At 45.5% G+C, this 15691-nt stretch overlaps 1 protein-coding gene across 1 annotated transcript; it reads left to right on the top strand.

Annotated features, from left to right (window-relative positions):
* The first annotated feature begins 2076 nt into the window (after positions 1 to 2076).
* Positions 2077 to 15481, top strand: lrp12 (low density lipoprotein receptor-related protein 12). Its single transcript, XM_059350273.1, has 11 exons — positions 2077 to 2774; positions 4234 to 4290; positions 4365 to 4500; positions 5863 to 6065; positions 7177 to 7424; positions 8872 to 9021; positions 9152 to 9373; positions 10202 to 10468; positions 12005 to 12207; positions 13039 to 13171; positions 13277 to 15481. Exons 1-11 carry the CDS (start codon positions 2732 to 2734, stop codon positions 14213 to 14215), a joined length of 2601 nt encoding a protein of 866 aa, XP_059206256.1. The 5' UTR covers positions 2077 to 2731; the 3' UTR covers positions 14216 to 15481.
* Positions 15482 to 15691: the final 210 nt, after the last annotated feature.

The raw sequence follows: 15691 nt of genomic DNA, 5'->3' as shown, positions 1-15691 counted from the left end.
GAGTTTTCCCCTGTTAAAAGGGTTTTTAAGGAGTTTTCCCTGTTAAAGGGTTTTTTGAGGAGTTTTCCCCTGTTAAAAGGGTTTTTAAGGAGTTTTCCCTGTTAAAGGGTTTTTTGAGGAGTTTTCCCTGTTAAAGGGTTTTTTGAGGAGTTTTCCCCTGTTAAAGGGTTTTTTGAGGAGTTTTCCCCTGTTAAAAGGGTTTTTAAGGAGTTTTCCCTGTTAAAGGGTTTTTTGAGGAGTTTTCCCCTGTTAAAGGGTTTTTAAGGAGTTTTCCCTGTTAAAGGGTTTTTTGAGGAGTTTTCCCCTGTTAAAGGGTTTTTTTGAGGAGTTTTCCCCTGTTAAAAGGGTTTTTAAGGAGTTTTCCCTGTTAAAGGGTTTTTTGAGGAGTTTTCCCCTGTTAAAGGGTTTTTTGAGGAGTTTTCCCCTGTTAAAGGGTTTTTTGAGGAGTTTTCCCCTGTTAAAGGGTTTTTTGAGGAGTTTTCCCCTGTTAAAGGGTTTTTTGAGGAGTTTTCCCCTGTTAAAAGGGTTTTTTGAGGAGTTTTCCCCTGTTAAAAGGGTTTTTTGAGGAGTTTTCCCCTGTTAAAAGGGTTTTTAAGGAGTTTTCCCTGTTAAAGGGTTTTTTGAGGAGTTTTCCCCTGTTAAAGGGTTTTTTGAGGAGTTTTCCCCTGTTAAAGGGTTTTTTGAGGAGTTTTCCCCTGTTAAAAGGGTTTTTAAGGAGTTTTTCCCTGTTAAAAGGGTTTTTTGAGGAGTTTTCCCCTGTTAAAAGGGTTTTTGAGGAGTTTTCCCCTGTTAAAAGGGTTTTTTAAGGAGTTTTCCCCTGTTAAAAGGGTTTTTAAGGAGTTTTCCCTGTTAAAGGGTTTTTTGAGGAGTTTTCCCCTGTTAAAGGGTTTTTTGAGGAGTTTTCCCCTGTTAAAGGGTTTTTTGAGGAGTTTTCCCCTGTTAAAAGGGTTTTTAAGGAGTTTTTCCCTGTTAAAAGGGTTTTTTGAGGAGTTTTCCCCTGTTAAAAGGGTTTTTGAGGAGTTTTCCCCTGTTAAAAGGGTTTTTTAAGGAGTTTTCCCCTGTTAAAAGGGTTTTAAGGAGTTTTTCCCTGTTAAAAGGGTTTTTAAGGAGTTTTCCCCTGTTAAAGGGTTTTTTTAAGGAGTTTTCCCCTGTTAAAGGGTTTTTTAAGGAGTTTCCCTGGCCGATGTGAGGGTCAAAGGTCAGAGGGAGTCGTACCATGTACAGTCTGTGAAGCCCTTTGAGGCAAATCTGTGATTTGTGATTTTGGGCTATATAAATAAAATTGATTTGATTTGATTTGATTTGATTTGATGACTAATAATGATAGAGCAGGATATACCAGTAATAATAATAATAATAATAATAATAGATAACAATAATAATAACAATAATAATAATAAAGTATTTTATATATTTATTTTGATGACTAATAATGATAGAGCAGGAGATACCAGTAATAATAATAATAATAATAATAGATAACAATAATCATAACAATAATAATAATAAAGTATTTTATATATTTATTTTGATGACTAATAATGATAGAGCAGGATATACCAGTAATAATAATAATAATAATAATAATAATAATAATAATAGATAATAATAATAATAATAATAATAATGATAGAGCAGGATATACCAGTAATAATAATAATAATAATAATAATAATAATAATAGATAATAACAATAATAATAATAATGATAGAGCAGGATATACCAGTAATAATAATAATAATAATAATAATAATAGATAATAACAATAATAATAATGATAGAGCAGGATATACCAGTAATAATAATAATAATAATAATAATAGATAATAACAATAATAATAATAATGATAGAGCAGGATATACCAGTAATAATAATAATAATAATAACAATAATAATAATAATAATAATAATAATAATAATAATAATAATAATAACAATAATAATAATGATAGAGCAGGAGATAAACAGAGACACTTTCTGCTTTAGATAAAAGAATTCTGACAAAAATAGAAAAAAATAAAAAAAAATGTTTTTAACTGGTTTTGTATCGAGGGTTAGTGACGTCACGGGGAGGGCGGGGCCTGGTGTCTGACGTCACTGGGAGGCGGGGCCTGCCGTCTGCTGCGGACTGTTGTTCTCCTGCTCGACCTGAAGCTAGCAGCTAACAGGCTAACAGGATTATAACCTGCTCCTGGTTCCGATATTAACCCGCCTCGGCTCTCACTAACCCGGGTCAGATTAACCCGGGTCAGCTCTCACTAACCCGGGTCAGATTAACCCGGCCCTGTGTCCTGGCTGTGGAGGAGGGCTAGCTCACCGCTAGCTCCGTTAGCATGTCCCGCTAGTCGCCCTGTTGTTAGTGTTAGCTGCTATCTGTTAGCTCGGAGCTAGCTGCTCCTGCTGCAGCTGTTGTTGTTGTTGTTGTTTTAACAACACGTCCGTCCCGGGTTCTTTACGGTATTATGTGTGTTCGTCGTGTTCAGAGGCGGACAGATGTTCCTCTGAGCTAACGGCTAGCCGGAGCTAACGCTAGCTGCTAGCCGGAGAGCTAACGGCTCTTTGTCTGGAGATGAGAGAGAGCTAGCTGTTAGCATAGCTAGTTAGCCTGTAGGACAGCTGTTAATGTGTGTTAGCTCATGCTAGGCTAACAGGAGACTGTAGAGTGATTGACATGAAGCCTCCAGCTGCTCCAGCTGTTCTCTGACTTCATCCTCCTCCTCCTCTTCATCATGGCGCTCAGACTGGCTGCCGTCCAGGTGCTGCTGCTCTCAGGTGAGTCTCTTATTATTATTTATATCTTTATTAATACTGCTCCAGGTGAGTCTCCTCCCATATTATTATTATTTATATCTTTATTAATACTGCTCCAGGTGAGTCTGGTCCCATATTATTATTATTTATATCTTTATTAATAATGCTCCAGGTGAGTCTCCTCCCATATTATTATTATTTATATCTTTATTAATACTGCTCCAGGTGAGTCCCATATTATTATTATTTATATCCTTATTAATAATGCTCTCAGGTGAGTCTCCTCCCATATTATTATTATTTATATCTTTATTAATACTGCTCCAGGTGAGTCTGGTCCCATATTATTATTATTTATATCTTTATTAATACTGCTCCAGGTGAGTCTCCTCCCATATTATTATTATTTATATCTTTATTAATAATGCTCTCAGGTGAGTCTCTTATTATTATTATTTATATCCTTATTAATAATGCTCCAGGTGAGTCCCGTCCCATATTATTATTATTTATATCCTTATTAATAATGCTCCAGGTGGAAAATATTCACACAAACTCATTCAGGGTTCAGTGCCGGGGTTCCCCAGGGTTCAGTGCCGGGGTTCCCCAGGGTTCAGTGTCGGGGTTCCCCAGGGTTCAGTGCCGGGGTTCCCCAGGGTTCAGTGCCGGGGTTCCCCAGGGTTCAGTGCCGGGGTTCCCCAGGGTTCAGTGCCGGGGTTCCCCAGGGTTCAGTGCCGGGGTTCCCCAGGGTTCAGTGCCAGGGTTCCCCAGGGTTCAGTGCCGGGGTTCCCCAGGGTTCAGTGCCGGGGTTCCCCAGGGTTCAGTGCCGGGGTTCCCCAGGGTTCAGTGCCGGGGTTCCCCAGGGTTCAGTGCCAGGGTTCCCCAGGGTTCAGTGCCAGGGTTCCCCAGGGTTCAGTGCCGGGGTTCCCCAGGGTTCAGTGCCAGGGTTCCCCAGGGTTCAGTGCCAGGGTTCCCCAGGGTTCAGTGCCGGGGTTCCCCAGGGTTCAGTGCCAGGGTTCCCCAGGGTTCAGTGCCGGGGTTCCCCAGGGTTCAGTGCCGGGGTTCCCCAGGGTTCAGTGCCAGGGTTCCCCAGGGTTCAGTGCCGGGGTTCCCCAGGGTTCAGTGCCGGGGTTCCCCAGGGTTCAGTACTGGACCTGCTATTCTCTATCTACACATCTGGCTCTGCCCCCCGTTGGTCCAAGACAATCTCTTTGTGTTTGTTGTTCCCCGTTGGTGGAACCACTACCAGTTCCTACCAGAGCCTTTAGAACCTCCTGAAGACCTTCAGAGAGGAGCTTCTCTCCTAGAACCACACCACAACTCTACTCCTTAGAGAACCTCTCTAGACCTTACTGCTGCACTAACACCTCTTATTGTTCGATAACTTGGTTGGTTCTGTTTTTCTATAAGTCTCTTAATAAAAGCGTCTGATAATTGAATAAATGACTAAATGTAAACTTCCTGCGTCCGTATTTCCCAGGGTGCATTGCTGCGTCTCAGAGGAACGACAACGTCTACGTGTCGGGGATCTCTAACGGTGAGTTTACGACCACGATGATGTCACAGCGGTGATGATGTCACAGCGAGCTAACCGTCTCTCTCCGTCCTCAGCCTGCGGCGAGGTGGCCGAGCTGCTGCGGGCGTCCAGCGGCGTCATCACGAGTCCCGGCTGGCCGTTCCAGTACCCGTCCAGACTGAACTGTAGCTGGAACATCAGAGCTCGACCCGGAGACACCATCACCATCAGGTACCAGAACCAGTCAGGACCAGTCAGGACCAGTCAGAACCAGTCACAACCAGTCAGGACCAGTCAGGACCAGTCAGAACCAGTCAGGACCAATCAGAACCAGTCAGGACCAGTCAGAACCAGTCAGGACCAGTCAGGACCAATCAGAACCAGTCAGGACCAGTCAGAACCAGTCAGGACCAGTCAGGACCAATCAGGACCAGTCAGAACCAGTCAGGACCAATCAGAACCAGTCAGGACCAGTCAGGACCAATCAGGACCAGTCAGGACCAGTCAGAACCAGTCAGGACCAGTCAGGACCAATCAGAACCAGTCAGGACCAGTCAGGACCAGTCAGGACCAGTCAGGACCAATCAGGACCAGTCAGGACCAGTCAGGACCAATCAGGACCAATCAGTACCAGTCAGGACCAGTCAGGACCAATCAGAACCAGTCAGGACCAGTCAGGACCAGTCAGGACCAATCAGAACCAGTCAGGACCAGTCAGGACCAGTCAGGACCAATCAGGACCAGTCAGGACCAGTCAGGACCAATCAGGACCAATCAGTACCAGTCAGGACCAGTCAGGACCAATCAGAACCAGTCAGGACCAGTCAGGACCAATCAGAACCAGTCAGGACCAGTCAGGACCAGTCAGGACCAGTCAGGACCAATCAGAACCAGTCAGGACCAGTCAGGACCAATCAGGACCAATCAGGACCAGTCAGTACCAGTCAGTACCAGTCAGGACCAGTCAGGACCAGTCAGGACCAATCAGGACCAGTCAGGACCAGTCAGGACCAGTCAGAACCAGTCAGGACCAGTCAGGACCAGTCTGCAGAGAGGTCACACTGAATGACTAAAAAGACAAAAAAAAAAGCTTTAAAAAAGACCAAAAATGACTGAGAATTTCTGAAATTCTGGGGATAAATTTGTCTTTATAAAAGTGACTTTAAAGTTACTTTTTTTTGGTAAAATTTTTTAGTCAATTTCTGTCTTTTTTTGTAATTTGCAATTTTTGGTCATTTAATGTTTTATTTGTCATTTTGTATCTTTTTCTTGTAATTTAGTGCATTTTTTGGGGTCAATTTCTGTATTTTTTGGTCATTTTAAAGCTTTTTTTGGTCATTTAGCATATTTTACTGTTCATTTTTGTATCTTTTTTTGGTAATTTAGTGACTTTTTTTTTTGGTCAATTTCTGTATATTTTTTAGTAATTTTGTGTAATGTTTGGTCATTTTAAATTTTTTTTTTTTTTGTCTTTTTGGTCATTTAGTGTCTAATTTTGTAAGAAAATTGTGAGAATAAAGTAGTGAGAGGTCCAGGGTTCAGAACCCGTCTGCAGATGGTCCAGTCAGTGTAACCAGTGGGTTCTTGTTCTAGTTTCCAGGACTTCGACCTGCAGGGTTCCCATCGTTGCTCCTCAGACTGGATGTCCATCAGCAGCTACAGGAGTCTGGACGGGTTGAGGGTTTGTGGCTCGTCGCTGCCGCCGCCGTACATCTCCTCCCAGGACCACGTGTGGATCCACTTCCACTCTGACGACAGTCTGACGGGGAAAGGCTTCAGACTGTCCTACATCAGCGGTGAGGAGGCTGCACCACGACGCCACAATGATACTCTCTGTTTTACTGCTACAGAGCTAACTGTTAGCCTGTTAGCACGCACACACTGTACTGCTACAGAGCTAACTGTTAGCCTGTTAGCACATACACACTGTACTGCTACAGAGCTAACTGTTAGCCTGTTAGCACGTACACACCGTACTGCTACAGAGCTAACTGTTAGCCTGTTAGCACATACACACTGTACTGCTACAGAGCTAACTGTTAGCCTGTTAGCACATACACACTGTACTGCTACAGAGCTAACTGTTAGCCTGTTAGCACGTACACACCGTACTGCTACAGAGCTAACTGTTAGCCTGTTAGCACATACACACTGTACTGCTACAGAGCTAACTGTTAGCACATACACACTGTACTGCTACAGAGCTAACTGTTAGCCTGTTAGCACATACACACTGTACTGCTACAGAGCTAACTGTTAGCCTGTTAGCACATACACACTGTACTGCTACAGAGCTAACTGTTAGCCTGTTAGCACATACACACTGTACTGCTACAGAGCTAACTGTTAGCCTGTTAGCACATACACACTGTACTGCTACAGAGCTAACTGTTAGCCTGTTAGCACATACACACTGTACTGCTACAGAGCTAACTGTTAGCCTGTTAGCACATACACACTGTACTGCTACAGAGCTAACTGTTAGCCTGTTAGCACATACACACTGTACTGCTACAGAGCTAACTGTTAGCCTGTTAGCACATACACACTGTACTGCTACAGAGCTAACTGTTAGCCTGTTAGCACATACACACTGTACTGCTACAGAGCTAACTGTTAGCCTGTTAGCACATACACACTGTACTGCTACAGAGCTAACTGTTAGCCTGTTAGCACATACACACTGTACTGCTACAGAGCTAACTGTTAGCCTGTTAGCACATACACACTGTACTGCTACAGAGCTAACTGTTAGCCTGTTAGCACATACACACTGTACTGTGCCGCTTCGACTTGTTCTTACTCTTTTTAACGAGTCGGAGGCGAAAAAGTTGTTGGATTTGTCTCCAGTCGCTTTTTTTTTTTTAAAGTTTCTAATGAACAATCATTCCCGTCCTGTTGCTGTAGGGAAACCTGAGGCGTCCAGCTGCGACGTGGACCAGTTCCACTGCTCCAATGGGAAGTGCGTCCCGGACTGGTGGCGCTGTAACTCGATGGACGAGTGCGGCGACAACTCGGACGAGGAGCTGTGCGTCGAGTCGCCGTTCTCCTTCCAGCCCTGCAGCCTGAACCAGTTCCCCTGCCTGTCCCGCTACACCCGCATCTACACCTGCCTGCCCCACAGCCTGCGCTGCGACGGCAGCATCGACTGCCAGGTAACCAGTCTGAACCAGTAACCAGTCTGAACCAGTAACCAGTCTGAACCAGTAACCAGGCTGAACCAGTAACCGGGCTGAACCAATAACCAGTCTGAACCAGTAACCGGGCTGAACCAATAACCAGTCTGAACCAGTAACCAGTCTGAACCAGTAACCAGTCTGAACCAGTAACCAGGCTGAACCAGTAACCAGTCTGAACCAGTAACCAGGCTGAACCAGTAACCGGGCTGAACCAATAACCAGTCTGAACCAGTAACCAGTCTGAACCAGTAACCAGTCTGAACCAGTAACCGGGCTGAACCAATAACCAGTCCATCCAGTCCTCCCAGTAACCAGTCCGCCCAGTAACCAGTCCACCCAGTCCTCCCAGTAAACTGTCCTCCCAGTAACCAGTCCACCCAGTAACCAGTCCACCCAGCAACCAGTCTGAACCAGTAACCAGTCCTCCCAGTACCAGTCTGAACCAGTTCCCAGTCCACCCACTAACCAGGCTGAACCAGTAACCAGGCTGAACCAGTAACCAGTCTGAACCAGTAACCGGGCTGAACCAATAACCAGTCCACCCAGTCCTCCCAGTAACCAGTCCGCCCAGTAACCAGTCCACCCAGTCCTCCCAGTAAACAGTCCTCCCAGTAACCAGTCCACCCAGTCCTCCCAGTAACCAGTCCACCCAGCAACCAGTCTGAACCAGTAACCAGTCCTCCCAGTACCAGTCTGAACCAGTTCCCAGTCCACCCAGTAACCAGTCTGAACCAGTAACCAGTCTACCCAGTAACCAGTCTGAACCAGTAACCAGGCTGAACCAGTAACCAGGCTGAACCAGTAATCAGGCTGAACCAGTAACCAGTCTGAACCAATAACCAGTCTACTCAGTAACCAGTCTGAACCAGTAACCAGTCTACCAAGTAACCAGTCTGAACCAGTAACCAGTCTGAACCAGTAACCAGGCTGAACCAGTAATCAGGCTGAACCAGTAACCAGGCTGAACCAGTAACCAGTCTGAACCAGTAACCAGGCTGAACCAGTAATCAGGCTGAACCAGTAACCAGGCTGAACCAGTAACCAGTCTGAACCAGTAACCAGTCTACCCAGTAACCAGTCTGAACCAGTAACCAGGCTGAACCAGTAACCAGGCTGAACCAGTAATCAGGCTGAACCAGTAACCAGTCTGAACCAATAACCAGTCTACCCAGTAACCAGTCTGAACCAGTAACCAGTCTACCAAGTAACCAGTCTGAACCAGTAACCAGTCTGAACCAGTAACCAGGCTGAACCAGTAATCAGGCTGAACCAGTAACCAGGCTGAACCAGTAATCAGGCTGAACCAGTAACCAGGCTGAACCAGTAACCAGTCTGAACCAATAACCAGTCTACCCAGTAACCAGTCTACCCAGTAACCAGTCTACCCAGTCCTCCCAGTTTATCCTGTGTGTGTTTTTCTCAGGATCTCGGGGATGAGATCGACTGTGATGTTCCCACTTGTGGAGAGTGGTTGAGGAACTTCTACGGTTCTTTTAGTTCTCCGAACTACCCCGACTTCTACCCGCCGGGGAGCAACTGCACCTGGCTGATCGACACGGGCGACCACCGGAAGGTAACCTCTGACCTCTGACCCCGACCTCTGACCCCGACCTCTGACCCCGACCTCTGACCCCGACCTCTGACCCCGACCTCTGACCCCGACCTCCTCCAGCTCCTCCTAACGTTCTCCTCCTCCCCCGCAGGTCATCCTGAGGTTCACCGACTTTAAACTCGACGGAACCGGTTACGGCGACTATGTGAAGGTGTACGACGGTCTGGAGGAGAACCCTCGCCGTCTCCTCAGGGTTCTGACCGCCTTCGACTCCAGAGCGCCGGTCGCCGTGGTTTCATCCTCCGGTCAGCTCCGAGTTCACTTCTACGCCGACAAGATCAACGCCGCCAGAGGCTTCAACGTCACCTACCAGGTGAGTTACCTGAGGACGGTTCTGTGTTCAACAGGTGGACGGTTCTGTCTCTGTGTTCAACAGGTGGACGGTTCTGTCTCTGTGTTCAACAGGTGGACGGTTCTGTCTCTGTGTTCAACAGGTGGACGGTTCTGTCTCTGTGTTCAACAGGTGGACGGTTCTGTCTCTGTGTTCAACAGGTGGACGGTTCTGTCTCTGTGTTCAACAGGTGGATGTTTTTTTACTTCTTTTTTTGGTAATTTTGCAACTTTTTTGGTCAATTTGTGCCTTTTTTTTTGTCAATTTACTTCATTTTTTGGTCATTTTGTTCAACAGGTGGACGGTTCTGTCTCTGTGTTCTGCAGGTGGACGGTTCTGTCTAACGTGTCTCTGTTCTACAGGTGGACGGTTCTGTCTTTGTGTTTTACAGGTCGACGGTTCTGTCTTTGTGTTCAACAGGTGGACGGTTCTAACGTGTCTCTGTTCTGCAGGTGGACGGGTTCTGTCTCTGTGTTCTGCAGGTGGACAGTTCTGTCTAACGTGTCTCTGTTCTGCAGGTGGACGGTTCTAACGTGTCTCTGTTCTGCAGGTGGACGGGTTCTGTCTCTGTGTTCTGCAGGTGGACAGTTCTGTCTAACGTGTCTCTGTTCTGCAGGTGGACGGGTTCTGTCTCTGTGTTCTGCAGGTGGACAGTTCTGTCTAACGTGTCTCTGTTCTGCAGGTGGACGGTTCTAACGTGTCTCTGTTCTGCAGGTGGACGGGTTCTGTCTGTGTTCTGCAGGTGGACAGTTCTGTCTAACGTGTCTCTGTTCTGCAGGTGGACGGTTCTAACGTGTCTCTGTTCTGCAGGTGGACGGGTTCTGCCTGCCGTGGGAGGTTCCGTGTGGGGGGAACTGGGGCTGCTACACGGAGCAGCAGCGCTGTGACGGGTTCTGGCATTGTCCCAACGGTCGAGATGAGTTGAACTGTTCTTCGTGTCAGGAGGACGAGTTCCCCTGTTCTAGAAACGGAGCATGTTATCCTCGATCGGACCGCTGTAACTACCAGAACCGCTGCCCCAACGGTTCTGACGAGAAGAACTGCTTCTTCTGCCAGCCCGGGAACTTCCACTGCAAGGTACCAGAACCCTGAAAGAAAATAAACTTCTGGTTCTCCTTCCTTCTGGAACTTTATTTACCACAAATAACCACAATCAGCATTAGAACCCCGTTCAGCATTTTTCATTAGTTTTATTTCAGTTTTTATTAGTTTTAGTTCAGTTTTTATTAGTTGTAGTTTAGTTTTTATTAGTTGTAGTTTAGTTTTTATTAGTTGTAGTTTAGTTTTTATTAGTTTTAGTTTAGTTTTTATTAGTTTTAGTTTAGTTTTTATTAGTTGTAGTTTAGTTTTTATTAGTTGTAGTTTAGTGTTTATTAGTTGTAGTTTAGTTTTTATTAGTTGTAGTTTAGTTTTTATTAGTTGTAGTTTAGTTTTTATTAGTTTTAGTTTAGTTTTTATTAGTTGTAGTTTAGTTTTTATTAGTTTTAGTTTAGTTTTTATTAGTTTTAGTTTAGTTTTTATTAGTTGTAGTTTAGTGTTTATTAGTTGTAGTTTAGTTTTTATTAGTTTTAGTTTAGTTTTTATTAGTTTTAGTTTAGTTTTTATTGGTTGTAGTTTAGTTTTTATTAGTTTTAGTTTAGTTTTTATTAGTTGTAGTTTAGTTTTTATTAGTTTTAGTTTAGTTTTTATTAGTTTAGTTTAGTTTTTATTAGTTTTAGTTTAGTTTTTATTAGTTGTAGTTTAGTTTTTATTAGTTGTAGTTTAGTTTTTATTAGTTGTTTAGTTTTTATTAGTTGTAGTTTAGATTTTTATTAGTTGTAGTTTAGTTTTTATTAGTTTTAGTTTAGTTTTTATTAGTTGTAGTTTAGTTTTTATTAGTTGTTGTTTAGTTTTTATTAGTTTTAGTTTAGTTTTTATTAGTTGTAGTTTAGTTTTTATTAGTTGTAGTTTAGTTTTTATTAGTTGTAGTTTAGTTTTTATTAGTTTTAGTTTAGTTTTTATTAGTTGTAGTTTAGTTTTTATTAGTTGTTGTTTAGTTTTTATTAGTTGTAGTTTAGTTTTTATTAGTTGTAGTTTAGTTTTTATTAGTTTTAGTTTAGTTTTTATTAGTTGTAGTTGTTGTGTAATGGGGTATTTGTTGGGTCCAGATTCAATAAGGTCACAATAAATGTTTCCTTTATTTCCTTTGTCTGATCCATCTCAGCCCCAATAAGTTTATTAAGTCATAAAACCAGATAGATGAAATAGATTTCATATCAACCAAAAAGGTTTACGGATGAAAAAAGTTGACAAAGACCAAAACTAAGGACATTTTCACTATAATTTTAGTTAGTTTTAGTTCGTTTTGGAACCACAAAATACAGTTTCAGTTACTTATCGTTTTTTAAAAACTCTCGTTTTTATTTTTATTTCAGTTAACGAAAATGTTTTCTTCAGTTCTAGTTTTTGTTATTTTGATAGTTTTCGTTAACTATAATAACCTTGATTCCTTCATGTTTTAGAACCGGCACACAACTTTGATCAGATACACGGATCTCCGTCAGGCCCTGCCCTCCTGATGTTTTTATGTAGAATCGTCAATAATAATAACATGTGACCTTTGACCTCCTGCAGAATAACCGCTGCGTGTTTGAGTCGTGGGTTTGCGACGCGCAGGATGACTGCGGCGACGGCAGCGACGAGGAGAGCTGCCCGGTCATCGTCCCCACCAGAGTCATCACCGCCGCCGTCATCGGCTCCCTGATCTGTGGCCTCCTGCTGGTCATCGCCCTCGGCTGCACCTGCAAACTCTACTCGCTGCGCATGTTCGAACGCAGGTAACGGCTAACGGCTAACAGGTAGCAGCTAACAGGTAGCAGCTCGCAGCTCTACTCTCTACGCATGTTCGAACGCAGGTAACGGCTAACAGGTAGCAGCTAACAGGTAGCAGCTAACAGGTAGCAGCTCGCAGCTCTACTCTCTGCGCATGTTCGAACGCAGGTAACGGCTAACAGCTAACAGGTAGCAGCTAACAGGTAGCAGCTCGCAGCTCTACTCTCTACGCATGTTCGAACGCAGGTAACGGCTAACAGGTAGCAGCTAACAGGTAGCAGCTAACAGGTAGCAGCTCGCAGCTCTACTCTCTGCGCATGTTCGAACGCAGGTAACGGCTAATGGCTAACAGGTAGCAGCTAACAGGTAGCAGCTAGCAGCTCTACTCTCTACGCATGTTCGAACGCAGGCAGCTGGCAGGGAGCAGCTAACAGGCTAATGTCCTAACTGAGGGTCATACTTAAGTGCTACAGGCTAACCTGTTGGGCTAACAGCTGGACTACAGCTAGCAGAATGCTTACTCTTTGACTAGACTACAGCTAGCAGAATGCTAACTCTTTGACTGGACTACAGCTAGCAGAATGCTTACTCTTTGACTAGACTACAGCTAGCAGAATGCTAACTCTTTGACTGGACTACAGCTAGCAGAATGCTAACTCTTTGACTGGACTACAGCTAGCAGAATGCTAACTCTTTGACTGGACTACAGCTAGCAGAATGCTAGCTCTTTGACTGGACTACAGCTAGCAGAATGCTAACTCTTTGACTGGACTACAGCTAGCAGAATGTTTGGTTGTTGTGAGATGTGATTTGAGCCGTTTGATTGGTCGTTGCAGGTCGTTTGAGACCCAGCTGTCCAGAGTGGAGGCGGAGCTACTGCGGAGGGAAGCCCCGCCCTCCTACGGTCAGCTGATTGCGCAGGGTCTGATTCCGCCGGTGGAGGACTTCCCTGTGTGCTCCGGGAGTCAGGTGGGTTCCAGCTCGGGGGGAAGTGGGCGTGGCCACTGTGGCGTAGTGGGCGTGGCCACTGTGGCGTAGTGGGCGTGATTAATAAAACGTGTTTCCTGTCCTCAGGCGTCCGTCCTGGAGAACCTGCGCCTGGCGGTGCGCTCCCAGCTTGGCTTCACCTCACTGAGACTGCCCTCCTCCGGTCGCCATGGCAACCTGTGGCGCCGTCTCTTCACCTTTTCGCGGTCGCGGCGGTCGGGTTCTTTGGCGCTGGTCTCCGCCGACCTGGAGGACAGCGCCGGCACCGCGAGCACCGGGAGCTCCGGTTCAGACCTGCTGTCTCCGGACTCGGACGACACGGACACGGAGGTGGAGCGCGGCCGTGAGCGCGGTGGCGTGGGCGCCGTGGGCGGACCCGTCGCCCCTCTCCCCCAGAAAACCCCGCCCTCTGCTGCCGTGGAGGCCGTGGTATCCATGACGACGTCCTCCACATCCGTGACCCCCCCGCCCCCGGGTCGGGCCCGGCCCAGAGAAGCCCCTCCCCCTTCTAGCCCCGTTGCCGTGGTAACCTCCAGTCCAGATCCAGAGCGCCACGGCGAGCCCCAAGCTCCGCCCCCCTCCGCCCTGCAGCGACTGGCCCAGAACCTTACCCGGCTCACCAGGAACCTGACCAGGACCAGCCAGAACCAGCAGGACCCGGCCTGGACCAATCACAGCCCGCTGCGGCAGCTGGAGACGGGAAGGGGCGGGGCCAACGCCGCCACTGCCGAGCAGCGAGGAGGAAACAGAGAAGAAGAAGAAGACGTGGAGCTCCTGATCCCGGTCTCCGACTCAGACTCCTCCTCCTCGTCCAGCGCTGACTACCGGCAGCCGCTGCTGGAGCCCCGCCCCCCCGCCACCACAGGCCACGCCCCCCGCCATCACCGTGGGAACGGGTGTGGAGGAGGGCGGGACGGCCCCTGTGAACACTGCGGCATCGTCCACACGGCGGCGATCCCCGACGTCTGTCTGGACGCCACGGGCAAGACGGAGAGCAGCGACGACGAGCTGCTGCTGCTCTGCTAACAGGCTAACGGATAGCAGGTAACAGCTAACGGCTAGCAGGCTAATGTCCTAACTAAGGCTCATACTACAGGGCTACAGGCTAACCTGTTGGGCTAACAGCTGGACTACAGCTAGCAGAATGCTAACTCTTTGACTGGACAACAGCTAGCAGAATGCTAACTCTTTGACTTGACCACAGCTAGCAGAATGCTAACTCTTTGATTGGACTACTGCTAGCAGAATGCTAACACTTTGATTGGACTACAGCTAGCAGAATGCTAACTCTTTGACTGGACTACAGCTAGCAGAATGCTAACTCTTTGACTTGACTACAGCTAGCAGAATGCTAACTCTTTGACTGGACTACAGCTAGCAGAATGCTAACTCGTTGACTCGACTACAGCTAGCAGAATGCTAACTCTTTGACTGGACCATAGCTAGCAGAATGCTAATGTTTTGACTTGACTACAGCAAGCAGAATGCTAACTCTTTGACTTGACTACAGCTAGCACAATGCTAACTCTTTGACTTGACTACAGCTAGCAAATTGCTAACTCTTTAAACTCTATAAACGTGTAAAGATATATTATTGATATAAAACTGATTATAGGATTGATCGATTGATCGTTCAGCCCTTCCTGTTAGCATTTTAGCCTGTTAGCATGTTAGCTGAGTAAAAAGGTAGCTCCCAGTGATGTCAGAGATGAACGGACCAATCGGAGCTCGAGGGGAGTGATGTCACTGATGTTGGTACGATTATAAAAACTTCCCCGGTCCGTCCATTAAAACGCTCCCCTCCTCCCCGCAGGAGGATTTCCTGCTCCTTGGTACGACTAATATATGTGTCCTGACAGAACAAACCGAAGGTTCCCCCCCGTGTCCTGGTCAGGTGCAACACTTTAAATGTTCCCCCCCACCTCCAGGGCAGGTGCAACACTTTAAAGGTCCCAAGAACCATCAGAACCAGGAGGTTCCACCTCTCTAGACTTATTAAACCTTCTGATTATTAAGTATTTAGGTTTTGATCCTCCTGACTGTATTTATGATCTTTGTTTCAGTTTTTATGGTTCTCAGATCTCAGAGTGACTGTGTATATTTATTATTATTGTTGTTATTATTAATATGACGATGGTTGTTATTGTTATTATGATTATTGTGTTTATTTGTTGTGTAACTGTTGTTTTTCTGCATGATTCCAGTTGTTTGCTGTTAGTTTTCCTTTGAGTCTGTAAAGTTAAAAACTGTTAAACTGTTAAACTGCACTAAAGATTAAAGGTTCACATTTCATCTGTTTCTCTTTCTTTATTTTAATGACAATAAAAACAATAGTAAATATGGTTGAATATTTATATTACTGATACTTTATCTGACAGCTTCAGTTACTTTACACGTTCAGATTGTATATAATCATTGATGTGTTATTATAGATTTAGATTTCTCTAAATTTTTTAATATTGAAAACAAATGCAGTTTTTGCAATATGGAACCAGAAACCGT

The sequence above is a fragment of the Centropristis striata genome, chromosome 14 (genome assembly GCF_030273125.1).
Source record: "Centropristis striata isolate RG_2023a ecotype Rhode Island chromosome 14, C.striata_1.0, whole genome shotgun sequence".
Taxonomy (NCBI): Eukaryota; Metazoa; Chordata; class Actinopteri; order Perciformes; family Serranidae; genus Centropristis; species Centropristis striata.
The sequence above is the reverse complement of the archived record's forward strand: the minus strand, read 5'-3'. Positions and strand labels throughout refer to the sequence as shown.